At 39.3% G+C, this 27,411-nt stretch overlaps 1 protein-coding gene across 1 annotated transcript; it reads left to right on the forward strand.

Annotated features, from left to right (window-relative positions):
- Positions 1 to 1,163: 1,163 nt before the first annotated feature.
- On the forward strand, positions 1,164 to 26,090 carry ZBTB8B (zinc finger and BTB domain containing 8B). Its single transcript, XM_003765449.2, has 4 exons — positions 1,164 to 1,809; positions 3,302 to 4,340; positions 16,551 to 16,729; positions 19,126 to 26,090. The coding sequence occupies exons 2-4, from the start codon at positions 3,362 to 3,364 to the stop codon at positions 19,432 to 19,434; spliced, it is 1,467 nt and encodes a 488-aa protein (XP_003765497.1). The 5' UTR covers positions 1,164 to 1,809; positions 3,302 to 3,361; the 3' UTR covers positions 19,435 to 26,090.
- The last annotated feature ends 1,321 nt before the right edge of the window (positions 26,091 to 27,411 follow it).

Below are 27,411 nucleotides of genomic sequence, written 5' to 3' on the forward strand. Positions count from 1 at the left end.
TTTTACCTAGGAAAAATATATGATGCATCCTGGTTAAGGTTACTCCTTAAGAACTTGTGAGCAATAGATTTGTGTAGATGTAGATCCTTAAAGTATCTTGAACCTAGGGTAGACACGTCTATAGGACCAATGTATAAGTTAATTGGTACTCCAAGTATTACATGTAATATTGTATATCATGTAGTTTGTTTATGATCACTTTACTAGATTGAGCTTTCTAAGGCTACCAAAAGAGGTAGGAGGGCTCTTATCTAAATTCTTTCTCCCTTTCTCCCCCTCCAGCACTTTATACACAGCAGCTATTTAATTTCTTTTTTTTTTTTTAATTTAATAGCCTTTTATTTACAGGTTATATGCATGGATAACTTTACAGCATTAACAATTGCCAAACCTCTTGTTCCAATTTTTCACCTCTTACCCCCCACCCCCTCCCCTAGATGGCAGGATGACCAGTAGATGTTAAATACATTAAAATATAAATTAGATACATAATAAGTATACATGACCAAAACATTATTTTGCTGTACAAAAAGAATCAGACTCTGAAACATTGTACAATTAGCTTGAGAAGGAAATCAAAAATGCATGTGTGCATAAATATAGGGATTGGGAATTCAATGTAATGGTTTTTAGTTATCTCCCAAAGTTCTTTCTCTGGGCATAGTTGGTTCAGTTCATTACTGTTCCATTGGAAATGATTTGGTTGATCTCGTTGCTGAGGAGGGCCTGATCCATCAGAACTGGTCATCATCTAGTATTGTTGTTGAAGTATATGATGATCTCTTGGTCCTGCTCATTTCACTCAGCATCAGTTCGTGTAAGTCTCTCCAGGCCTTTCTGAAATCATCCTGTTGGTCATTTCTTACAGAACAGTAATATTCCATAATATTCATGTCCCACAATTTATTCAGCCATTCTCCAACTGATGGGCATCCATTCAGTTTCCAGTTTCTAGCCACTACAAAAAGGGCTGCCACAAACATTCGTGCACATACTTTCCCTTCTTTATAATCTCTTTGGGATATAAGCCCAGTAGTAACACTGCAGCTATTTAATTTCAATTCAACATTTAATATTCACCATTTGCAAGACACTTTATTTGGCAATGGGAGCATGAAGACAAAAAGAAAGACATTTCTTGTCCTCATGGAGCTTACATTCTACTAGGGCATGCACCTCCTATATAGAGAATAAGAGATAATTTGCACACTGTCTACGGAGTTGAATGCACACTCCCTGGTGCAATTGTGAGTTCTCGCAAGCTTCTCCTTCTTACAGACATGCATCGGGCAGGTGCTGAAGGAAATTCTTTGAACTGGATCAGACTGGGGTGAGATGGGTACACCGTGTTTCTTTCTAGGCCTGCTTGAATGAATATCTATCACATAATGTCACGCTGTCCAGACCAAGATGAAGGCCAGCCATGTTACAGGTGGCGCATGTGAAATGCTGGGCACTGAGAGACAGGAGCATCACTTCGTCCCTGGCTCGGATCCTTAATCTCACTGCATCCTGGGATTTGCAGTCCAGTCCTCGAACCTGTATCCCGAAAACGAAGGTGGAAACCACAACTCCCAGCAGCCCTCTTACCTAGGGCACCTTCCGAGCGCATCTTCTTCGCTGGAGGCCAAGAAAGGGACAGCGACCTAGGCGAACGGACTGACCAGAGATCCCGCCTTCCGGAGCCTAGCGGCGCTGTGTGATTGGCTGGAACCTGGGGGGGGGGGGAGGAGAGGGAGCGCCGATGGCAGGAGGGGGGCGTGTCTGCGCCTGCGGTTCGGTGGTGGCGCGGCCGGGGCCGGCTCTGAGGTGAGGGTGCGGGGTGCCGTGGCGGGCCCCCTTTCTCCGGGCTGCGGGCGTGCTGGTGTGTGGGACGTCCCGAGGGCTGGGGGTCGGTCTCTTATGCCCGCTTGCCTCTGCGCGCGTCGCTGCGCCGTGCAGTGCGGCGGGGATACGCCCCTCTCCTGCCCCCTGCGGGCAGGTCCGGCCTTGGCCGAGGCTGGCGCGGAGCCTGGGGATGAGGATGGCGATGGGGATGGGGATGGGCACCGGCACCTAAGAGCGAGCGCTGGGACGCGTGCTGGACAGGGATCCTGGGGCGGGGCTCAAGCACACGTCCATTTGCCCCCTTCCCTCCTGTCCTACTCAGGATCCTTGCGGTCGTGCTCCATTTTTTGCGCTCTCTGCCATGTCCAGCCCGAGTCCAGAAGCCCCACTAGTCCCTGGCCCCGACTTTGCGGGGTAGTGCGTCAGGAGGATCTGGCCGGCCCAGTCCCGTATGTAAACAGAGTCCTGCAGATAGACGTGATCCTGAACCTAGTAACTTGAAGTGGTTGTAGCCCTTTTACTGATACCTTCGCACATCCAGGGTTTTACGCCTCTAAGGTGGTTGCACGGATTTGGGGGAGGTCTGCGGGGAGCCTTCATATCCCTTCCCTATCCCTTTCCGTACCATGTAAGCGATAGCTTTGGTTTCTGGGGCTTTATCCTTTTAACATGGTACCACAGATGGAGGAGGGATGGTGATGGGCTGGGCCATAGGATAAAGGGAGATTGAACTACAACGGGTATCTGCTTGCAGGGAACCAGGTTTAATCCTGTCAAATACCTAAACGTTTTACTTGAACCATTTTGGAATAACTGGCATTTATATATCTTCTGAACAGCAGGAGAAGTAGCCTATCTCATGGACAGAGAGCTGACCTTGGAGCCAGGACAATCTGGGTTCAAATGTCCCTTCTGACACATATAGCTGTGTGATCCTAGGCAAGGCAAGTCAGTCTTAGGCAACTGTCTCAGCAATAAGTTGCAAAGATGTTACTAATGCAAAAGTCTGCATTGGTAAAGGGAATTTCTTAATGGGGAGTTCCTTACCCCAGTGAAATCACAAGTCCAGTTTCTCCTATTTTCTTGCAGTTTATATATATAATTTAAAAAAATAACTCTGGGAGCTTATTAGAAATTTTTAGTTCAATATATATATATATATATATATATATATATATATATATTAATGAATGAAACAACTGAGATTCAGAAAAACTCAGGGTCATAAAGCAAAACACAGGATTCCAACCAAGCAGGACTGTTTCTGCTTCATGGTAGCACACAAGAAGACCATAAGGGCCTCAAAGGAATGGTTAGACAGCATGTCAGATGACTTCAAAGGTCCTTTTTGGTTCTAAAACATATTGTCCTTATAGAGTTATTGGCTTTTTGAATTAGATGCTTTTCAATTATTAAAAAAAACTTTCATAAGATAAGAGTAATTTTTCTGTCACCTTTTAAAAAATCTTGACAGGGATCACAGGCAACTTCTTTAGTAGCATCAGCAACAGCTGTAGCTGTGGCTATAGCAGAAATGGAGATGCAGTCCTATTACACGAAGCTCTTGGGAGAGCTGAATGAACAACGCAAGAGGGACTTCTTCTGTGACTGTAGCATCATTGTGGAAGGACGAATCTTCAAAGCCCATAGGAACATTCTCTTTGCCAACAGCGGATACTTTCGAGCTTTGCTGATCCACTATATTCAGGACAGTGGGCGGCATAGCACAGCCTCTTTGGATATTGTTACTTCTGAAGCCTTCTCTACTATTCTGGATTTCCTCTATTCTGGAAAATTGGATCTGTGTGGGGAAAATGTAATTGAGGTCATGTCAGCTGCCAGCTATCTACAGATGACAGATGTAGTGAACTTCTGCAAGACTTATATTCGTTCCTCACTTGACATCTGCCGGAAGATGGAGAAGGAAGCTGCGGCAGCAGTGGCCGCTGCAGCCGCTGCTGCAGCTGCTCACCAGACTGATGGTGGGAATTCTGCATGTGGCCGAGAGATGACTTCTTGTGGTCCCAAAAGCCAATGTCCCATCTTGGTGCCCCTGCCAGAAGAAAGAGAAGAAGTTGGAGACTGTTCCAAAGATGCCTCTTGTGAGGATTGTACCAGCTGTCACCCACTGGAACTAGTGGTGAAATGTCCTCCCACTAGTGATTCTGTGGATGACTTCCCTTCTCTGCCCAAAGGGTCCGAGCCCAAAGTGGAGTTTGATTCTGAGGAAGTGGAGGTTGAAGTTGAAGTTGGTGACCGGCTGCAGCAGTATTCAGCCCCACTGGCCCTGGAACCCTTGGAGGGGGGTCTGCCTGGGAGCCAGGCCTTGGATCTGGCCTGTAATAATTACCACATGAAGCAGTTTTTGGAGGCCCTCTTGCGTAATAGTACAACCCAGAGCAAAGAGGATGCTGCTCACTTTTCTCGAGGTTTTGAGAATAGACCAGAGGATGCAGGAGTGGCCATGAACTCTATGATGGACATCCCAAGTGACTGGTATGGAGAAGATGCAGGTGAGATTATCATCTACTTCTGAAAGTCTTTACCATCTCTACCTCTCATTTGGCATTTACTGCACTTATCTATGTATTTGCTATCATTCACAAACATTTACTGAGTACCTATGAGAGTGCTAGAGTCATAGGTTCAATCTTATAAATATTTATTGAGTGTCTGCTAGGTGCCAGGCACTATGATAGGCACTGGAGATACAGAGATAAAAATGAACTAGTCCTTCCCCTCACGGAGCTTAGCTTCTAGTAGGTAGAAGCAATATGTATACAGATAAGTAAACATTAAGAATGATGGAAGTAATAGTTCAAGATTATTTTGAGCTGGAAGGGGCCTTAAAGATCATTCAATTCAATCTTTTCATCTGATAGATGAAGAAAGTCAATTGAGTCTTGGGAGGGGAAGTGACTTACTTAAAAGTCATTGAGTTAGTGCTAACATTGGGACCAGAACCTAAAGTCTCCATACTCTAGTCCTGAGCTTTGAGAACTGTACCACATTAGCTCCCACTTTAGGAGCATTTACTTACATACCCTCCATATTATTTTTAAAAATATTTTTATTTATTTCATTAAATATTTCTCCATTAAGTGTAAAAACATTTTTACAATCATTTAAAAATTTTTTGAGTTCCAAGTTTTTTCCCTTCTTCCCATCCATTCTTCCTCCTTGAAAAGGCAAGCAACTTGATAGTGATTATACATATGAAGTCATGCAAAATAGATATTCATTTAAACCATATTGCAAAGGAAAACATAAAACAATAAAAATAAAGAGAATAAAAAACAAGTTTCAGTTTGTATTTAGATTCATCAGTTTTTTCTCTGGAGGTAGATAACATTTTTCATCATGAATCCTTTGGATCAATGTAGCTAAATGATAGTTGATCATCCTCACAATGTTCAATGTTACTGTTACTATTTGCATCGTTCTCTGGGTTCTGCTCACTTCACTTTGCATCAGTTCATATCATGGTTTTTCTGAAACCATCTTGCTCATCATTTCTTATAGCATAATAGTCTTCCATCATAATCATACTACAACTTGCTCATCCATTCCCCAATTGTTGAGAATCCCCTCAATTTCCATTTCTTTGCCACTACCTTATTCTTGCCACCCATTGAGTACCATCCATTGGGATTACTGCAGTAACTTCCAAACAGGTGAGATTATTGATGCTTTCTGGTTCATCCTTCACATGCTGTCAGATTTATGCATTGATCTGATGATAAGATCACTGAACCATTATACAACTAGAATTTTGAGGGACCTTAGAGGTAATTTCATCCAACTCCTTCATGTTACAATCAGTCAGTAAACATTTTATTATTATATTAGCTATGTGCTAGCCACTGTGCTAAATCCTGGGGCTATAAAAAGTCTTTGCTTTCAAGGAGCTTATAATCTAATTGGGAGACAACATGCAAATATATATATACAAAGTAAGTTATATATAGGATAAATAGGAAATAATTAACTGAGTAGAAGAAAACACTAGAATTAAATTAGATTGGGAAAGGCTTCTTGTAAAATGTGGAATTTTAGTTGGTCTTAAAGTCAGTAGTTGGAGCAGAGGAAGGAGAGCATTTCAGGCATGAGAGATAACTGGAGAAAATGCCTGGAGGCAAGAGATGGAGTATTTTGTTTATGGAATAGCTTGGAAGCCAGTGTCACTAGATCAAAGAGAATATTGGAAGATGTAACATGTAAGAGGACTAGAAAGGTATGAGGGGGATAGGTTATAAAAATAGGACTTTGAATACCAGAGTACTTTGTATTTGATCATGGGGACAATCGAAAGCCACTGAAGTTTACTGAGTGGGAGGTGTGTGTGTGTGTCTGTGACATGATTGTACTTGTACTTTAGAAAATAACTGTAGTTATGACTGAGCAGAAGAGGTTGGATTGGAGTGAAGAAAGACTTAGAGGCAGATAGACCCATCAGCAGGAGATGATGAGGGCCTGCACTTTGTCATCTCAAAGATGGTTCAGAGGTGAAATTGACAGAACTTCGGGAGGTTTAAGAGAATGAGAAGTCTAGGATGATTTCTAGGTTGTGAGCCTGAGGGACTGAAAAGATCATCTTGCCTTCTATAGGAATAGGAAAGTTGGAGGAGGGAGTTGGGGGGGAAGTTAATAAATTTTATTTTGTGAATACATTGAACATTCAGTTCAACAGGTCTAAAAAGCAGATGGAGGTACAAGATAAAATGTTAGCAAAAAGGCTGGGACAGTATAAGTAGATTTGAGAATCATCACTGTAGACAAGGTAGTTAAATCCAAAACATTTAGAATGCTTCACAGATTTGCATGTCATAACACAGTGTTTGATAAAATAGAAAAATTACTTAGGGAAAAATTTCCTATTAAACTGGAGAAGTTGAGAAACTAGAAAATAGTTTGGCAGAAATTGAGCTTAAATCAACATTTTATACCACATGCCACAATAAATTCTTAGTTATGTGACCTTAATATTAAAAATTATACTATGAAAATTGAAAAATAAATAGGTCATCTACCTCTCACAGCTGTGGATAGAAAATTTTTTGGGGGAGTCAGTGACCAGTTTTATTTTTGTTTTCACAATATTTTATTTTTCCAAAAGCATATAAAGATAGTTTTTCAATATTTATTTTTGTGAGACTTTTGTGTTCCAAATTTTTCTACCCCTCACCCCATCAAAGACAGCAAGCAATGTGATATAGGTTAAATATGTGCAATCCTTTTAAACATATTTAGTAGATACATTCTTAACCAAACAAGAAATAAGAGGCAATTACAAAAGTTAAAATGAAATTTTGATTACTTTAAACTGAAAAGCTTCTGTAAGACATTTAATTGATGCATTTAGAATAAGAAAGGAAGTGGTCAAATGAAAAAAAAAATTTCTTTAAACAATTGATGCATTTAAGATAAGAAAGGAAGTGGTCAAATGGGGAAAAAAAGCTTTTAAAACATATTTCTCTTATAAAGATTTGATATCTGAAATACCTAAACACATACATATATGACTAGTAGACATGCACATATCACACATACACACATATATGACTAGTAGAGATTCCCTAGTAGATAAATAGCCAAAGAATATGAACAATTTTCAAAAGGAAAACTTCAAAGAATTCATAAACACATAAAAATACTTCATCACTAATAATAAAAGAAATGTAAATCAAAACAACCCTGAGGTTTAACTACATATCCTGCATATGGACAGAAATGACAATAAACGGCAACAATGTCAGAGGGGTTGTGGAAAGATAAATGCACTAATACATTGTTGATGGATTTGTGAAATTTTGGAAAGCAATTTGGAATTATGCAAATAAAGTGATTAAAATAAAAAAAAAGACCCTGTTGTGGTTCTCTATTGCCTCCTGAGTCAAGTTCAAAATTCCTTAGTTTGAACTTAATTTGAATTTAGCATTCATAGGCTTATAGATTTAGAGCTGGCAGGGTCCTCAGAACCTTAGACAACACAGCTAGCCTGACTCCCTAATTTTACAAGTGAGGAAACTGAGGCCCCAAATGTTTACATTGGTTTGCTCAAGATAATGCATATAGTAAGTGACAGAAGCAGATTTTGAACTCATGTCCTCTGACTTGAAAGCCAGTGTTTTTTTTTTTTTTCACTCTACTATATATTCTATCCTATTTCTTCAGGCTTATATTATTTTTCTCTGTGTGTAATACAGTATATTTCCTTTAGGTATCTACACAGCAGTATATTACTGCTTATGTCTGTCACTCTCTATGTCACTGCCTCTGTGATTTTGCTCATGTGGTTTCCTATGCTGAGAATGTCCTTCTTTTGTACCTCACTCTTTGAAACCCTATCTTTTAAAGCCCAACTCAGATTCTTGTACCTCAATGAAGCTTCTCTTGCTGTCCACCCCTAAATCTGCTGATTAATAATGACCTTTCCCTCCTTATGCCTCACATGATATTTTATACATATATATCTCATGAGTTCCTCTTTAATTTGTATGTTTTACACTAAAGTTGTCTGAGGATTCACTGAGGCATGGAGGTGATTAACAAAGAATGTGCTAGCCAAAGCACAAGCTCTGGTTGGGCCTACCTTGAAAGCTGGGAAGTTTTTGATTAGGGGCCTGATTGTGGGCCATTGTTTGTTATCTGAGGACCAGCCTAGTTAATGTGACAGCAGCTCATCCCCAAATGGTTAGCTTCCATAGGTAATAGATCTTTTCAGCTATGGCCTACATCTACCAAGGTTTGAAGGAGTTATATAATCAATGGTGCAAAGAATATCTATACCAATGAAATCACAAATTCCTCAAATATCTCTGAAGTACTTATGACATATCAGATTCTCCATTAGACTATAAGATTCATGAAGGCAAGATCATGTCTTATCAGAATTTTGTACATTCCCCAGGATCTACAAGGAGTGCTTCACATAGCAGTTCTGCATAAATGTTTGTTGAACTTGAGTCATTATGACAGTCTCTTCACATGCTCTCAAGCTACATCATGCCCCTCCATGAGAGCAGGGACTGTGTCTTTTCCTAGCAGACAACAATAAAAGGTTGACTGATGGTTCTTTCCATTTGAGGGAGTTTCTGAACTCTGCCGTTTGCTTTAAGGTCATAATTTACATCAGTTAGTGGGGTTGTGAACATTTCTGATATGGCATTTGCAAAGTTTGTCAGGTCATTTCCTATGAGTTAAGAGAGCACTGTCTCTCCATTGTTAGAGTCATTGAAAACTTAAGAATCATCCAGTCCAATCTCTTCATTTTTTTTTAATGGATGGGGTGAGTAAGGTCCAGAGAAAGGAAGGCACTTTTCCAAGATCACACTGCAAGTAGGCAGAAGCATTGGGTCTCTCTGCTAGTCTGATGTTCTTCCTATTGCACCAGACTGAGTCTGATCTGGTAGTCATCTGAAGAGTGGAAGAGTCCCTTTGATCTTACAGCCTTTAGATCAGGAACTAAATGAAACCCATTTTTGAATTGGTGAAGACTATAGACAAGGAACACTATCCAGGAGGACATATTTATTGTAACACTGAAAAAAGAGGCAGCCTGGATAGTAGCTAGAGAATTAGCTTTGAGACTAGGAACACTTGGATTCAAGGCCTGCCTTATGGCCTGGATGGCCTTGGACAGATCACTTGTAGAAAGCTGTCTAAGACATTAAATTGCAGAAAAGGTGCCAACCAGTGTCTGTAGAAGAAATTTCCTCATTTAGGAGTAGCTTATACTGGTGAAATCACAGATCTAGTTCTCAGGCTCTACTTAAGAAAGAATGCCATGATACTGACCAAAAGTATTTCATATATTTAAAGCTAGGAGGAACGCTAGCTGTCATTTAGTTTAAGAGTTCATGGAACCACAAAGTCCATGGATGGGTGTTCTGTGAATTTAGATGGAAAAAAAAAATCACATCTTTATTTTAAGATATTTGGTTTTCTTTATAATTACCCGAGTTTTTTTGCATTTAAAAGGATGATTCTCACAATATTTTTTACACAGCATTTAAAGTACTAAACAAAATGCTTTACTTATGTCATCCCATTTGGTTTTCAAAACAACCATATGAGATGCTATTATACAAATTTTACAGATGAGAAGATTAAAGCTCGGAGAAGTTATATAACTTACTCATAGCCATACAGCTAATAACTAATAAGTGTATGTATAGAATGCTAACTCAGATCTTTTTAATTCCAAGTCCAGAAATCTGTAATGTACCACATGTTTCTATCAAATGAATGTATACATCTACTTTGCTTACAACATGATTATTGTATGAGGAGTATATGAATTCCTAAGTACAACAATCCCTTCCCTGATAGTTCTAACAGTGTTAGCAACTAAGTAGAACAACTATGATTTAAAAAAAAAAAAGATTTTTAGGGGTGTGTAAGTTTCACCAGACTGCCAAAGGGATCCATGACTCAAAAAAATTTAGAATTCCTGATTTTAGTTCAGACTCTTCATTTTACAGAGGAGGAAACTGAGGTGAGAAGAGTCCTTCCTTTAGCTAAGATCCCACCATTAGTAAATGGCAGAATCAGCATTTGAATCCTGAAGTCCTATGAATTCAGATCCAACCCTCTTTCTATTCTCTCCCATGTATCCCCAGCTTCAATTCTGATCTTGGTCATCAGGGAGCCTGGAGTCACCAGCATCCTTGAGGCATTAGGAAGGAAGTAACTGTATTTGGCAGAAATATAATGTGTGAATTTGCCCAACTAGCCATCTGTTAGCATTTTTTAAAAGCCAAGGCAGCTAAATCAGGGATGAAGATGACAGCTACAAGCCATATCCTGAAGTTCTCACTAACCCTTCTTCTTTGAGGTTATCTGTGGACAGCAGATCAAGGCAGGGAAATTCACAGATTTGCTCTGTGTTCAAGGCCAGAATCATTTGGGAAGGAGAGAATGCATGCCAGGAGACTACCCTTCAAGGCATAGAAGTATCGAACATACAACTAGGTGACTTGATGGAATAAAATGTGGGACCTGAAGTCAGGAAAGCCTGAGTTTGAATCCTGTCTCAGAAATATACTAGATGTTTTCTAGCTCCTGATATGTGTTGTTTTCTTCTGTCAGAATTTTAATGTTCTGAGGGCAAATAGTTTCAGGCTAGGCTTGCTTATATTTGTATTACTTTTGCTTAGGGCCTTACCTGACACATAATCAGTGCTTAATAAATGCTTATCCTTCTGTCTAGCTATGTGAGCGTAGATGTGTTTTAATTTTAATATCAGTTTCCTTATCTATAAAATAGGGATAATACTAGTGCCAACCTCATAGGATTATTGTAAGGATTGAGATGCCATATGTAAAGCACTTTGCAAACTTCAAAATGATATATAAATGTTACACTTAGTAAGTGGTCATGGTAAATTTCCTGGTTATTATTCTAGAATTCCTTCTACTCTACCACATTTCCTATCATGACTGAGGATGGTGGCTTCTGGGGTATAAGTTTTCTAATATATGTTATAAGGGAAAGAAGCTTGGACTATCCAAATTCTAATTCTGGTTCTATCACTAATTTGCTCTATGATCTGGGGAAGTAATAAATATGTCTTCTAAACTAAATTGACAAATGTGATTTTTTTTATATCACTGAAACAATATGGCACTCCTCCAAGAATTTTGAAGGAACTCAAAAGGCAGATTTTGGATATGTCAGTTAAAATAGGTAGTTTTACATTATATTCATTGGAAAACAAGCAAAAGGTTGGGACAGCAACAAAGACAAGGGATGCAGAAGAGAAACACTGATTTGGAAAGAAGATTACTACTTGAGAAGGTAGTAGCTGAAAATGGGATTCAGACTTCTAGACCATTCTAGGGATGACAAGACTTTTGGTCCAGGATGGAATACACCTAACAAAGAAAGGTAAGATTGTATTTATCTGAAGTCTTGCATATCTAATCAAAAGCTCTTTAAAACCAGGAAGAAGGAGAAAATGGTTTTGTGTACATCAAGCTAGAAAGTGACTTCAATGAAGGAATACCAATAACAGTTGAGACACCCAGAAATTCACAGCATTAAAAATTAAAGAAAGGAGCCAGTAATAAAAATCTAATGTGTAAACATAAATGTCCAAAATTTAGCTAGTAAGAGAAACTGGAGCTAATAATGTGGGGGGCCAAATTTAATCTCAAATTTATTGGTGATTAGTGTGGTCAAATTCATTTTTGTAGTATAGCTTTAGATAACAAAACACAGGACAAGCTTTGCAGATGCTGCTCTTGGCAGTCAAACTTTGGCCTGCTGGACACTGACCCACACTACCATTGCTTCCATCAATGTTTTCCAGCTCAGTCATCTATGTCCATGGTCAATCTCATTGTATACTTCGATTTTCAGTTGATAGTGAGTCATTAAATTGAGTTACTTTCCAGGTCTTTGCAGATAAGTTTCTAAAGGCAGAAAATTTTCATGCTCTGAGTAACTGAATAGAAGAAATTTTGTTACAAGATATTCTACTTTCCTGAACACATAGGTCCCGGTACATTGTCCATGACAAATGTTGGACCCAAGACAAATGGCTCCCATTTGTGGACACCATGGAGTGCTTTGAATCCTAGGATGGCAAAACTAATGAGCAGACCATCACTGCTAATACATTAGCAAATCTCATACATTCTAAAATTTTGTTTTGTCTTAAATGCCGAACTATGCTTCCCATGTGTTAGGGAAAGCAACCCTCTCTCACTCTCATTTATTTTCAAACCCTATGATACTTATGATCTCACTTCCTACAAATCTCTTTGGATTCCATTCTCCTCCTCTTCCTACAAGTCTGATTATTCTACAAAGATCATGTTATGATTGTTAAATAAAAACCACTATATTAAAAATCTCAAAGAAATAGGATAAGTGGAAGAGGTAGACTAGCATTAAATAGTAAAAAAATTATATAGATAAAAATCCTATGAGGAAATGTAGGAATCTGAAGGAGAAAGCAAGGTAGGAACCATTTGGATAAAGCCCAGTGGAGGAAAAACAGAAATGATTTTGCTTTTGGAATATACCACAGACTGGTCAGTCAATTAGCATTTATTATTTACATTAATGCACTATTTAGGTGTTCATGAACTTGAATTCCCTAATTTGATCACAATCTTTTGGACTTACACTTCTTCCTCTGCCTTTCAATTCCAAACCCTGCTTTTTGCCTATATCATGACCTCCAATCCTTGACCCTTGGGTGCTCTAATTAGCCTTCGCCACTTGAGTTAAATTTAAAGTTGAACTTAAATTCATTTTTTGGACAATCAGCTATCATTAAGTTCAATAGGCTTTTCACCCCTATTGTAAAATCATCTCACTATTTTGCTACATAGACGAGTTCGTTCTGACAACTGTTCTACAATAGCTTACCTTACACATATCCATTAACTGCACTCTGCTCTTCCCACTTGACCCTTGGTAGACCAGATCTCTTCTTCTTGACTTTTATCATATCACTAACAGTGCTCTGCTAAACCTCAGCCTTGGATCCCTTCTATCATCTGATTCTACCTTTGCCTCTGTACAAAGGTGAAGAAAATTTGGAAACCCTTCTGACTTGTCCCATTACAAATTTGTTGTATAACCTCAACTGGACCCTCACTACTGCTGTACTCACTAAGCCCCTTGCCACAGTATTTCTAATAAATCTTTTCTTAAACCTCCCATGGTCTCCCAGCCCCCCCACCTTCTCAGCTGAGAACCTTGTTTCATATTTTACTGAAAAAAAATTGAGACTATTTGCCATTAATTCCCTCTTTTTCTCTTGTCATTCAGATGAATGACTTCTGCCACTGTCTCCTCCTTTATTTGTCTCACATGATAAAGTGACCTTTCTCCTCGCCAAAGCAAACTCCTCTACATGAACAAGGAATTCTATTCCATTGCATCTGCTCCAGAAGATTGCTCCTCTTTTGTCTCCACTCTGACTTATCTGCATTCTCTCCCTGTCTGCTGATTGCTTCCCTGCTGCCTACAAACATGCACATATGTCCTTCCTCCTCAGAAAACTCTCATCTGAACTATCCTTCCCCAGTAGTTATTGTCCCATATCTCTCCTTCCTTTTATGACCGATCTTGAGAAGGCTGTCTGTAAACAACAGGTTTATTCACTTCCTTTTCTTACACTCCTTTTAACTCTCGATTTAACTGAAATTTCTCTCATCAAAGTTACCAGTGATCTTTTAATTGGCTAATATATTAGTTTTTTTTCAGTCTTTGCCCTCCTCGATCTCTGGCACTGCTCTTCTTGACACTTTCTTCTCTCTAGGTTTTCAGGACACTACTTTCTTCTGCTTCACATCCTGTCTTGATTCTTCTGTCTCTTTTGCTGGATCTAGATCATTCCTAATAATGGTTATCCCCAAGGATATGCCCTGGACCCTATTATCTTCTCTTTCTGCATTGTTTCTCTTGGTGAGCTCCTCAGTTCTTAGGGATTCAAATGACCATCTTTAAACTGATAGTATCTCAAATCTCTCTGTTGATCTCCAGCTATCTACTAGGTATCCCAAATTAGATGTTAGGCATCATAGACTCAACATGTCTAAAACTGAACTCATCTTTCTTTTTCCTTGATTTAATTTTTCAATGATAAATTTTCTTCTCCTACCCATTGAGAAGGCAAGAAAAACAAAGCTCCTGCATTACTTTAAGCCCTGCCTTTCCCCCCCCAAGGACTTGGCTATTCAGTGATGTTATACTTCTTGCTATTCCTCAAACAAGACATTTCATCGAGATTTAGGGCATTTTCACTGTCTGTCCTCAATGCCTGAAATGCTTTTCCTGCTCATCTCTATCTATTGGCTTTTCTTGATGAAGAGTTCCCACTAAAATGCCACATTTACAAAAAGCCTTTTCCAATCCCTCCTAATTCTAGTGCCTTCTCCCTGTTGATTATTTCTTATTTATCCTACATATAGCTTGGTTATACATAGTTTTTTTTTTTACATATTGTCTCCCTCATTAGATTTTTAATTCTTCAAGGGCAAGGACTGTATTTTGCCTTTCTTTGTACACCCATTCCTTAGTAAAGTACCTTGCGATATAATAGATGCCAATAAACAAAAAACATTTATTAAATGCCTTTTACCATTAATATGGTAATATTGGAAATATTACCTGAGTAATATTTCCTCCTGAGTTTTTACAAAGCTCAAATTCTTAATTCTCAAATTCTGTCCTTTGAAGCCAAGTAGAAGTTTAATCCATTTTCTAAGTAAGAGATTGTTAAACAAATGAAAACACGTTACTTCTCCTCTAAGCCTTCTCAATTAATAAACCTTTATTAAGTATCTACTAGAACCAAGAAAGAGTAGTGTTCTGAAAACCTAAAGAAAAGATGTCAAGAAGAAGAGGAAGAAAAGGGTGAATCATCCATTGCAGAGGTTACAGAGAAGCCAAGAAGGACAAAGAGAGAAAAGGGGCTACTAGATTGGGCAATTTAAAGATCATTGGTAACTTTGAAGAAGCAATTTCAGTTAAATAGACCATAGAGAGGAGGTAAGGAAGTGGATGGTCTTCTCAAGGAGGTTAGCCATAAAAGGGAGGTGAGATATGGGACAATAGCTAGTGGGGAGGAATGGTTCAAGTGAGGGTTTTCTGAGGAGGGAGGACATATGTGCAAGTTTGCAGGAAGCAGAGAAGCAACCAGCAGACAGAGAGAATGAAGAAAAGTCAGAGAGTGGAGACAAGAGAGGAACAATCTGCTGAAGATGCGATGGAATGGAATTCCTTGTGCATGTCTATACATGAGTTTGCCTTGTCTCATAAGTGAAGGAGGAGACAGTGGTGGAAGGTGTCAAGGTATTGGGGCAATGCAAGTTGAGGAAGAGGGGATGATAATAATGTTATAATAAGGAAGAAGGAGCTCTCAATAAAACACCAGTTTTTTCAGTGAAACATGACACAAGGTTCTCAGCCAATTGTACCTCAATTTGCTTATTTGTAAAATGAAGGGTTGGCTTTCATGATCTCACCTTCCTTTGAGATATAAAGAGGAGAAGGGAAGGGAACAACCGTTTACTAAATATCTCTTATGTGCCAGGCATTATGCTCAGTGCTTTACAAATGTTATTTCATTTGATGCTGGTATTATTATTATCCCCATTTTACAGTTGAGGAAACTGAGATCATCAAAGATTGATAGAATTGCCCAGGATCACATAGCTAGTAAGTGAAAGTGGCAGAATTTAAACTCAGGTCTTCCTGACTCCAGGTCCAGTGCTTTCATCCACTGTGCTACCTACTATCTCGGAAGGAAGGAAGAAAGGAAGGGTATAAATATTTATTTAGTTTCTACTAAATGCCAGACATGTTAAGTATTTTATAATTTATAAGATTTATGAAATGATAGAATTCCTATTTTCTTGCCTATGGGCAAACTACTGAAACTCCCACAGCCTTTTCCTCATCTGTAAAATGGGGAAAATTACACTTGGGATTTTGAGTTGGAAGGGACTTTAAAGATCATTCAATCCCACCTGTCCATTTTACTGATGAGGAAAAAGTGATGTGACATATAAAATCATACTTACCATAAATAGCAAAATTAGAATTGTACTAAAGTCCTTTAGAGAGGGCAGAAGATTACAGAAACATAAACTGTGACTAATTCTTACATGTACAATTTCCCAGCCCTATATCTGTGTAATTCAACTGTCTGCTGCTTCTGCTTATATTATAGAATAGTTAAACCATTAATTTGCTTTTCAAGGTGATGTGCTGGTGGTTCCCATCAAACTCCACAAGTGCCCTTTCTGCCCATACACAGCCAAGCAAAAGGGCATCCTCAAACGGCACATCCGTTCCCACACCGGTGAGAGACCCTATCCCTGCGACACCTGTGGCAAGAGGTTCACCCGTCAGGAGCATCTTCGGAGCCATTCCCTGAGTGTGAGTCTGGGGGTGCCCCTCCTTCTTGCAGGGATGGATGGGCCCAGGGCCATCTGATATAGGGCAGCAGCATTCTGGATGTTGTCTTTGGGACCCACCTGTTTGATGGCTTCCTGTGTCTGGTGCCAAGATCCCAGCTACCCTAGGTCAAGCTTTGAGGAACACTTTTTTGGAGGGAAATTGATGAGATGGCAGAGCACATGGTAAGTGCTTAATAAATGCTGTTGACTTGATAAGATAAAGCTAAAGGCTGTCTAGAGGTAAGGGAACCAGGATGGTGAAGGAACTGGAAATACTCTTCTTCTAAGGGGATTAGATGAAAGAAGTGGGGAATTTAGCCTGAGAAGATTTAGTGAGGGCATGGTAATTATCTTTAAATATATCGGCTGGATTAGCCACTTATTGGGAATATTGTAGAGAAGATTCCTATAGTAAGAATTGACCTGGAGGGTCTCTGAAATCCCTTTTAACTTTGAGAGTCTGCGATTCTTCCATCCTTTTTTCTCTTGACTCTCAGTTCATCTTATAACTCCCTTAGTTTATTAAATGTAGATTCTGTTGCCTAATAGGTTTAAAATACAGATTCTGATAGAATTGGGGTGGGGATGACTTTCACCTTAAAGATCAAAGGATAATAGATCTGGAGATGGAAGGGATCTTTGAAATCATCTATCCAACACCTTCATTTTACAGATGAAGAAACCCAGGAAAGAGAAACTAAAAGATTTGCCCAACATCACATAATAAGTACTAGAGGCAGGATAGTAGGTCCTTAGCTTAGTACAGTGCCTGAGATATAGTAAGTTCTTAATAAATGCTTGTTGACTTGACTGTTCCCAACATCCTGACACATGATGTCAGAGCTCCAGCCTACATTTGGAGTGAGGGGGGAGGGGGAAGAGGAGACTTGGGGGTGAAGGGGAGAACTAAGTCTAAATAAGAGGGGTCTCTCAGCAGAGACAGAACAAAGCAGTTATATGGTCCAGAAAATGTTGAGAATTATGCTTCATAACTCTTCCCCTCTCAGTGCCCTTCCATGTTTGTTTGGTTTTTGTCAGCAGGTGGTTTTGATCTTTCTTTGTAACTTGTCAAAAACACAGCTAAATTTTCTAAATTTCTAAATTATCAATAACAGTAAGACACAATGATGTAGTAGAGGCAGGAAGACCTGGGTTCAAATTCTGCCTCTGACACATTCTGACTGTGTGACTTGGAGCAGGTTACAATCTTTCAGTACCCCAGACAACTAAGACTATAAATTGCAAAGAAGGGGTCAAGTCACATTGGAGAGAGTTTACTAATCTGGGAGTTCTCATCTTCATTTTTTTCCTTAATAGTATTTTCCCTCCAGTTACGTGTAAAGATGTTTTTCAACATTCATTTCATAAGATTTTGAGTTTCAATTTTTTTCTCCCTCATTCCCTTCCCTTCTTCCCCAAGAGAGCAATGTGACATAGGTAAGTCATATATAATTCTTTTAAATGTATTTCCATGTTAGTCATGTTGTGAAAGAAAAAAATATGAACAAAAGGGAAAAGCTACAAAAAAGAAAAAATTAACGAACAACAACAGCAACAAAGAGTGCTTTTAATCTGCATTCAGTCTCCATAGTTCTTTCTCTGAATATGGATGGCATTTTCCAATGTAATTATAGGTCTAGTCTCTATCCTAATATTAGTCATTACAATAATAATGCACAATATCTCATTTGATCCTCATGCTAACCTGGGGAAGTGGCTGCTATTATTGTCCCTATTTTACAAATAAGGAAACAGAGGCTGAGGGGGGATTTGAAGCCAGGTCTTTCCTGATTCTAAGTCTAGCACTTTCTATCACACAGCCTCTCCAATCACAATATTTATGGAGTTATAAAATGGCATGGTGAAGGTCTTCTCCTCCCCCTCCTTTTCTTTCTCTTGATTGTGCCTTCAGTAACATCGGAGTTCTCGGTGACCTGGCAAAGGCCATGCCAGTGGAACCTGAGATTTGGCAAGTCCCAGTAATCTAGAAGTGCTGAGTAATAATATTTTATATATATAAAATATCTATTATGTATATATGATAACAATGACATTAATAACCAACATGTATATGGTGCCTTCAGGCTTGCAAAGCATCTTCTCGCTGGCCCAAGTGGTCTGTTTCTGAAGCTGAATCTGGCCAGGTGCGGAGAGCCTCACTCCCAGAAGGCTGGTCACAAGACCCATGCTGGGTCTGGGGTCCGTATCTGGGAAGGAGCCGACCACAAGCCCAGCATTGTGGTTCTCCGTTAAGTCCCGAGCCCAGAACTTGAAGCTTTTTTCTTGTTCATTCGTGTCTCGGGGAGCTCCGTCCCTCCACCCTTCACCGCTGGGCTCTCCCCTCTCTTCACTGGGGAATTCTGTTCCTTGTTTTAGGTGCATCGCTCCAACCGACCGATCATTTGCAAGGGGTGCCGGCGAACCTTCACAAGCAGCCTGTCCCAGGGGCTGCGGCGGTTTGGTTTATGTGATAGCTGCACGTGCATTACGAATCCCCAGGATGACCCAGCGCCCGTCAGCCTGAGCCAGGTGGAGACGCCCTCAGAGGCTCAGGAGAAGGGCGATCCGGACAGCGACTGGCCCATATATGTAGAGTCCGGAGAAGAAAATGACCCCGCGGGGGATGATGCTGACGACAAGCAGCAGCTGCATCGGAGCCTTCTGGACAGAGCGACACTGATGTAGCAAGAAGCAGGGAGGAGGAGGATTGTTAGACCCCCCCCTCGCGACCGGGCATCCTGGGATGGTTCAAAACCACCCATGGACTCAGTCTGATGGAACCTCAAGAGGATTTTTTTTAAAAGAATGACTCCCTTTACATTTTTGATAAACACTAGGCAGGGGGTTGGTTTTTGTGATTCTGAAATGTTTTTTCACTTCTCAGTGCTGTGCACTCTAATTTTGAGGTATTTGTCAGCCACTTCCTCCTTCTGGTCAGACTGTGGCTGTTTTTCAGATCTCTTTTTTCACTGCTGTATTTTGGAAATGCGACTAGGAGAGAAGGTGATTCTCCTAGGAGGTAGGAAAGAGTTTTCTTATTTGTTTTCTTATCTCCCAGAACCTCTGACCCTTCCTCTCTTATATATACATGTGGACACACTTACACCGGGTCTCTTTCCCCCCCTTTCCCCCTAATTAGTACACTTTTTCTGAGAAGAGATGGCTAAGGGGACATTTTGCTTTGGACTTCATTTGGATTTTAGCCAAACTGTTCAGATGTGACTTCCTTTTTTCTGATGCCTCCATCAAATAGAAGTACTTCAATTCAGACACTACAAATTCTAAATTTTGTTTTAGATAGAGGGTTAAAATGATCAGTTAATTCTGGAAACCAGTAGAACACTTGAATGTAAAATCAGATGTCTGTCCATAGTGATGGATGAGGAAGCATGTGCCATCTAAATCTCCTCCCAACTCCAAGATTCTAGGGTTCTGTGATTCCAAGATTTGAAGGTTCTAAAATGCCACCATGTTAAGGCCCTAGTATTCCATTTTCCCAAAGTTCCAGGAGAATCTAAAATTCTAGGACTCAGATTCTATAATATGGTGATTAGCTAGGCAAACATGAAAAACATAATAAATACTAATACACAGAAAGCAGTTTTCAAGAACAAATCAAAGGGCTCTTCTACTCTCTCTAAGGATAAATTAGAAAATAAGCCTTATAGAGAGATCAGCAGAGGGCCTGCAGTCAGTCTTTCACAGAATTTAAACCTGAATGGGATTTTAAAAATCATCAGTTCCAAACCCTTCGTTTTGCAGATTAAGAAACAGGCTTTAAAAGGCTAAGTTATTTGCCCAAATCACAAAACTAATCAGTGATAAATCACACAACTTTCAGCCTTTGATATTTAGTGGCACCATGCACATAGCACATATTTTGTAATTCTGAAACACAAAGGATCATAGATTTAGAGTCCATTTTATTGATCAAGAATAGAAACTACCAGAGACTGACTATAAATTACACAAAGTTACCAGAGGTTCAAACCCAAAGGTTCTTGACTCAAAACCTAGCTTTCTTCCCTTTGAATTGTGTGCCATTCAGGCTATTGTCCCAGGAGCCAAGATAATAACCTGATTTCCCTTTCTAACTTCTATTTCAAGGCTCTGTTGCTATGTAAGCATAGAAATATAGCTGAACAGAAATTTCATGGGTTTTACTTAAATACAAAATGTTAAAACCAAAGTATAAACTTTAAAAAAGCAAGTTTTAGTGCCAACACAGGCCAGTAGTAATTGAGATTTTCAAAGGTTCCACAAGGGAGATAGGGTAGTGCCCAGGGAGAAGAGAAATGTTTGTGAGAGCCCAGGTACTCGGCTACCCTCTTTGCAATCTTCTTGGTTATTCTGGTGAATGTGGCTGTTTAAAGGATTAAGGAAATCTTGGGTGATAAGGCCTTTTTTAATAATTGGGTCCCCTGGTTAAATTTACATTGTGGCCTCATTGTCTGCCTTTTCTTGAGGTACAAATGTGTTCTCCTGAAGGTAGTATACTTACTTTGTTTTCTGCCTCTTGAGTAAAAAAAACTAACTAACTATATGCCTTATGGAATTAGCTAGGGGTCTAGAAATGATTTATGGCTAAATTACTTTGAACTACAAGTTACTACAAAGAGGTTAATATGATATGGGCTTAAATAGCTAGCCAAAGAGAGAGCCAGAGTTATGGCTGTTGGAAGAAAGTTTATAGTTGTTGGAGTGAGGTTTGCTATTAAAAAATGAACCAATTCTAGAAACATTTTCCTTGATATAAAAAAATAAGAGACAAGTCTTCCCTGTTGTTTTAAAGGAATATTTTAGTAAGACAGAAGCTCTAAACACGTGGTGGTTGGAGGGATACAAAGAAAGCAGTTTTCAATGTTGAAACTTAAGAGTAACCTCTCTTTAAATGTTTGAGACTTTTCTACCTTCACATTCCAGTTTTTGTGCCGTTATTGGCCTGTAATAAGATCACAATCCTATTTGAGATCTTAGAACCTTAGAATCTGTATTCCTGAGCATAAAGACATAAATGCGCAATGGGGACTTCTCTGTAAGATCCAATAGGATGGATATGCTAGAAAAGGAAGAATGTCAGCATTTCATTCTTTTTAATATCCTGAATTCCACCTTCAGAATCAGAATGCTTCACAGACCCTCCCCAATTCTACTCCAAAGCTTTGGAAACTGGTTGGCTCCTCTTTTTGCAAAGATACAGATGGTAGGTAACTACCCCAAGGCGATAGTTCATTTCACGTAAAGAAATAGAATTGAAGAAATCCTGGCTTTGAGGTGTGTTCTCAGACCAGTAAATGGACCATTACTGAATTTGAAAGCAGAATAGTAAGAGAAAATGAGATGTGAAATTTCATTCTTGAAACATTTCCCTAGGACAGAGATTTTTTCCACAATAATGTTTCAGCTTGTTATGATCACAGATGGCCCATTATTTCCCCTTCATCTCAATTCTGGAGAGCAGTATTCTCACTAAAAGTACTGGCATTTGTAATTATGCTCAGCTCACTGGGTTCTGTCATCTTGCTGGAGGAGGTGTGTTTTTTTTAATCTTCAATATCAGTTCATAAAGTAAATGTCTATTTATTTTAAATTACTGTTCACATTATATTAGGAGATATTTCTGAGCATTTGTTATTGCCTTTAAACTGTCATTCAATGGAGTTGATAATGGCTTATAAGCAGTAAATTCACAACTGTGCCAACGTAGGCCCATAGCAATTGAGATTTTTGTGTTCCAGAGGGTAGTCTTGATGACCCCTTTTCCTTCTGTTTAGTTCAAGTTCACAAAGAAACTTTTTGAAAGACTTTAATAGTAGAAATGGTGGGCAGAGGAGAAAAAGAAGGGTTTGTGTGTGTAATGAAATTTGAAATGGGATTCATGGAGAGTGGAAATTCATGGGGACAGGCCTTCCCAGTGATGGGTGTGGGGTGGGTGTGTTTGGAATGTAAATACAGATTAGTTGTACTAGACTAAAGAATTCTACTGTCTGGTTCTTTGGCCAAAAGATGCTGCTATGTGTAAATATTTGAGTGATCATTAGACAGTGAACTTCCCTAGTGAGATGGTGATCCATAGTCCATAGTTGCAGTGTAGCATGAAAATTTCTGACCTTTTTAGATCTTGTCAAGCTGACCATAGTGAACCTCCTGGAAAAGTGATGCAGTCATATCAGACTCACAAGGAAGGAAGGGAAGAGGCAGAAAGGCCTAAATATGGTGGAACTGAAACCAGAGACAGGAAAAAACCTATCAGACTACTCAGATGGCTTCATTTGGGCCTTGAGATTTCCTTGTGTACAGAGAGCAGGACCATCCTTCTGAAATGCTGGGCCCCCTAAAGCTTGGGTTAAGAGAAACATTACCCATGAGTACTAACCCAAGAATGCTATAGCTTAGCTTCCTGGGGACCTTGCATTTTTCCTGCAAAGGCCGTCATCCCTTTAGAAAAGGACACACTTTATTATCTGGTTTGGCCCAGTGCATGTTTGCATTGATTTGTTTCTTCTGTTGTTTGGTCAGTCTACCAAGTTCTCTTGCTCCTAGCCAAATTCTATTGTATCTCCTTAAAACTAGAAAAAAAGAATCCTTGTTCTCACATGGCTTTTTGAGGAAGTAGGCCTGGAGAATTGGTGAGGTGATTTGTGTCTCATGTAGCCCTTGTTCTAAGATGGCTAAGAAAACCCTTTCAACTCAAATCCTGGGGCTATTTATAAAAAGCTGAGAATAGTATTATCTGTAGTACTCCCTACCTTCCAGGGTTGCTGTGAGCAAGATGATTTTCACATTGTAAAGACTGTAAACCTATTATGCCTATTATTACTATTATGATTACCATTGTTTTCACCAATAACATTGTAGAAATGAATTTTTTGTTGATTCAAGGCTTTTAATGACCTGATAGCCCTGAATAATCATAAAATATTGCACACTTAGTTACAGAATGTCAGAGCTGGTAGCTTGTAGTTGTTTATTGATCTGTCATGTCCACTTCTTCCTAACTTCATTGGGCTTTTCTTGGTAAAGATAATTTGCTATTTCCTTCTCCAGGTCATTTTATAAAGAAGCTCAGGCAAATGGAGTTAGGTGACTATCTCAAAGATCACACAGCTACTAAGTCTCTGAGGCTGGATTTGAACTCATGAACTTGAGTTTTCCTAACTCCAGGCCTGGCACTCTGTGCACTGCACACCTAGCTGGAGTCATGTAGATTATATCTATCACTAGAAGGGAAATCAGAGATCGAGAAGGGAAGGGTCTGTCACACTGTCACACAAAGTTACACAGTCCCAGCTCTAGAATCTGTGTCTTATGTGTACTAGTCTAAAGTTTCCTATTACATTGTGCAGTTATCAGATAAGTACATCAGTGAACTATTTTGGGAGGAGGCCAGCTGCTGGGCAGAGGAAAGTATGACTGGGGCCCCATATGAGTATATGTTGGTATTGGACATGGGATGGGTCAGTTTTAAAGTTGGACAAGGAAAGGGGATGTGAAGAATCAAATAGTAATAGCTTACATTTCTATAACACTTTGAGATTTCATTGGGCTTTCCTTATACTGTCCTATGAGTTAGGTGGTGAAAGTGTTTTTGGTTTTGGTTTTGGATGGAACATCTATATCACTGATATAGAGATCAGCACCTGCTCTGTGATTTATACATTTAGAGAGATACCCCGGGGTATCAGGAGGGTAAGTGACTTGCCCAAGATCAAACAGACATTATCTATTAGAGGCAGTATTTAACTCAAGTCTTCCTGACTTCCAAGTGGGAATTCTGGCTCCTCTCCCAAACTGCCTGTGGTGAAAGTATCTTTATCTCTTTTCAGAGATGAGGGAACTGAAGTCCAAAAAGAGGAAGTGCCTTGGCTAGTGTCACTCCTTTAGTGGAATCAGAGCGGAGACTTAAAAAAAAATTCTAACATCAATGTTTCTGCCATTGTGCCACACTATGCCTTCAGTACTAAGGAAGTTTATTTAGTTCTGCTGTGTTTTTGTTCCCAAACAGATCAGCACTCAGCAAAGTCCAGGCTTTGAATGAAAGAGGAACATTAGAACCAATGCAAGCCATTTACTTTAAATAAGTATTAGGGATTGTTGTTTGCATGTGTTCATGGTCTTGGTCTCAAAAGGCCCCTTGGAAGTAATAGTGAAACAAGAAACTCAAAATTTTCCTTATGGCATTATAGGAAGAATCCAGTATTCATTGAGAGATATTAAGTGTGTATGATTCAAGAGGTGGGTGGGGCTGTCTCATTTGAAGCTAAGAAAAAATGAGCAGACATATCTTCCATTTTATTTTGGTGTTCAAAGTAAAAATGAATCTCTAATGTTTGGAGTCGTAGCGCATTTGAGTGACAGCATCTTCAACAGCATCCTTTCTCTAAAATTTTGCTAGAAGGCCTTTATAGTAGTTGCTTTGACTATCAGTAAAAAAATACTTACTCCTCCTTCCTCTCTCCTCAAGCAGCATTCCAGTGTTAAAAGAAGGCTTTATCTATTTTGAGATGAAATTGAATCTAAGGCCTGGAAGAGTCCAAATTAGCATCTCATGTAGTAAATGAACATGGGAACAAAAGAAGATGATTCTTAAGGTACCATTATTCCTGCTTGGTTTATGTTGAATCAAAGAATGAGGCTGGAACATAAAGCTTAAATGAGAACATCTCCAGCATTTGTCAATAAAAAGATTTTTCTTATTTGGCAGTTATTCTCAAAAGCCAATGCAGGTATAGGAATATCCTGTCCCTTCTAGTACTGGACATTTAACTCAAGTTGGTCACTGGAAACCTTGGGCTGAGGAAGCAACTCAAACATTTTTGACAGGATCATAGGTTTAGAATTGCCAGGAATCTTCGAGCTCACTTACAAGGGAGCCCCTTGAGTAACATGTGAGAAAACTGGGGTCCAAAAATGTGAACAACTCATCCAAGATTATACAGGCATTAAATGGCAGAGAAAGGATTTGAATTCGGGTCTTTTGACTCCAAATCAAATACCTTTTTTTTTTTTTTTAAATCAGGATCATGCTGCTTTTATGATAAGGTTGTACGTCCATTATAAACAAGTTCCATGGGAAAGTTGTAAGACTCTGCAGTAATGCAGTGCTGCTCATCACTGATGGACAATGTTGTTTTAGACAACTGCTGTCTAACATTCTGCCTTAGGAGCATTTTCTTAGTGCTCCACCAGAGGTTGTTATTTGTCCTTTACTCTCTAAGAGGACCTTGACTTCAGGGAGGTGATACCATGACATGAAAGTAAATTGGATTTAAGTGAGGGAGGGCTGGGTAAGGTCACCTGCCTCACTTTTCCCTTCAGAGCCATCTAGGTCCAGTGGCTAGATACAGATCAGGATGGCTGGAGATGGCCCTGAATGCAAGGGGATACCTTGGCCTTTTTAAGTTAAGGTCTTCAACAGGTCTCAGTTTGACTGAGGATGAACCCATTCAATGATTAAGACTAGGTAACTATTGAGGCAAAGAATCTCCTTTTTCATTTAGTCCAAAAAAATCATCTAAATAAATAAATGAATGAATCTGGGAGAGAAAGACCCTCAATTAGGACCCAAACAATGATCAAATGGAGCGTGGCTCAGGACCTTTTGGGTGGCCAAAAGGTTACCTTACCTACAGATGCTCTTAAAACTTCAGCACCACATGGCTGAGAAAAGGGTTGCTTATGCATGTTGGAGGTATGGAATTATAGACTTTGCTCTTAGTTGTGTATCTTTTATTTCCTTGGATCTCATTAATATTCCAAACAGTGGGTTTGATTTTCTATAACTTGAGATGAAGATGATACTTGCTTTATGTGAAAGACTAATCAAGTTAGCTGAATACCATCAATTAAATGAGAAAATGTAAATCACTTTGCAAGTCTTAAGGCACTAGATACATGCTATGATTATCAATACATTATTATTAAACTTTAGTTGAGGAAAAGCAACACATTGTGAAATGGAATCATTCAATTTGTTTACTAGCATTTATGTTAGGTACTCTATAGGCAGTGGAGATACTCAAGAAAGGCAAAACAAAACAAAACAAAACAAAACGTCTGCTTTCAAGCTTTCAAGCTAAATCTAATGGAGAAGACAACATGCAAACAACCATATACAATAAATATATCTCGAGTAAATCAAAAATAATCTCAGAGAGAAAGCACTAAGATTAAGGAGACCTAGAAATGGCTTCTTCCAGAAGGTGGGATTTTAGCTGAGACTTAAAGGAAGCCAAATGGAGGCTATTTTTATTTGTACTTTGAAAAGAAAACTGATTCCATTAGTCAACTCTTTTTCTTTCTTGGCTCTATGGTATAAGAGACCAATCTATCTTTGGAGATGCAATTTTTGTTAATCAAAATCTCTCCAGTGAGATTATTAGAGATTTTGATTGAAGATGGCAGCTTACTTTGGCAATACAGTATGTGGTACTAAAAATCATAACTTGGCAAGTGACCCAAAAATCAGAGGAAGAGTCCAGAGCTATAGTTGCAGATCTCTAGACCATGACAGCTCTGTACTTTTCATAAACCATCTAAAGGAAAAGAAAACTGTCATCCAGTCTTTGGCTGCCAAGTTTCTGAGGCAGCCAGTTCCTCTGATAAATGTATTTGTTGTCAGGGAACTGAAGATATTACAAGGGGAAAAAAGTCAAACCAAAG

The sequence above is a fragment of the Sarcophilus harrisii genome, chromosome 3, assembly GCF_902635505.1.
Source record: "Sarcophilus harrisii chromosome 3, mSarHar1.11, whole genome shotgun sequence".
NCBI classification, from domain to species: domain Eukaryota; kingdom Metazoa; phylum Chordata; class Mammalia; order Dasyuromorphia; family Dasyuridae; genus Sarcophilus; species Sarcophilus harrisii.

Excerpts from the sequence above, each read along its gene's own strand:
- ZBTB8B (XM_003765449.2), top strand. The coding sequence starts at position 3,362 with ATGGAGATGCAGTCCTATTACACGAAGCTCTTGGGAGAGCTGAATGAA. Across the intron at positions 4,341-16,550 it reads CTGGTATGGAGAAGATGCAG|GTGATGTGCTGGTGGTTCCC; the intron begins GTGAGATTATCA and ends TTGCTTTTCAAG. Across the intron at positions 16,730-19,125 it reads TTCGGAGCCATTCCCTGAGT|GTGCATCGCTCCAACCGACC; the intron begins GTGAGTCTGGGG and ends TCCTTGTTTTAG.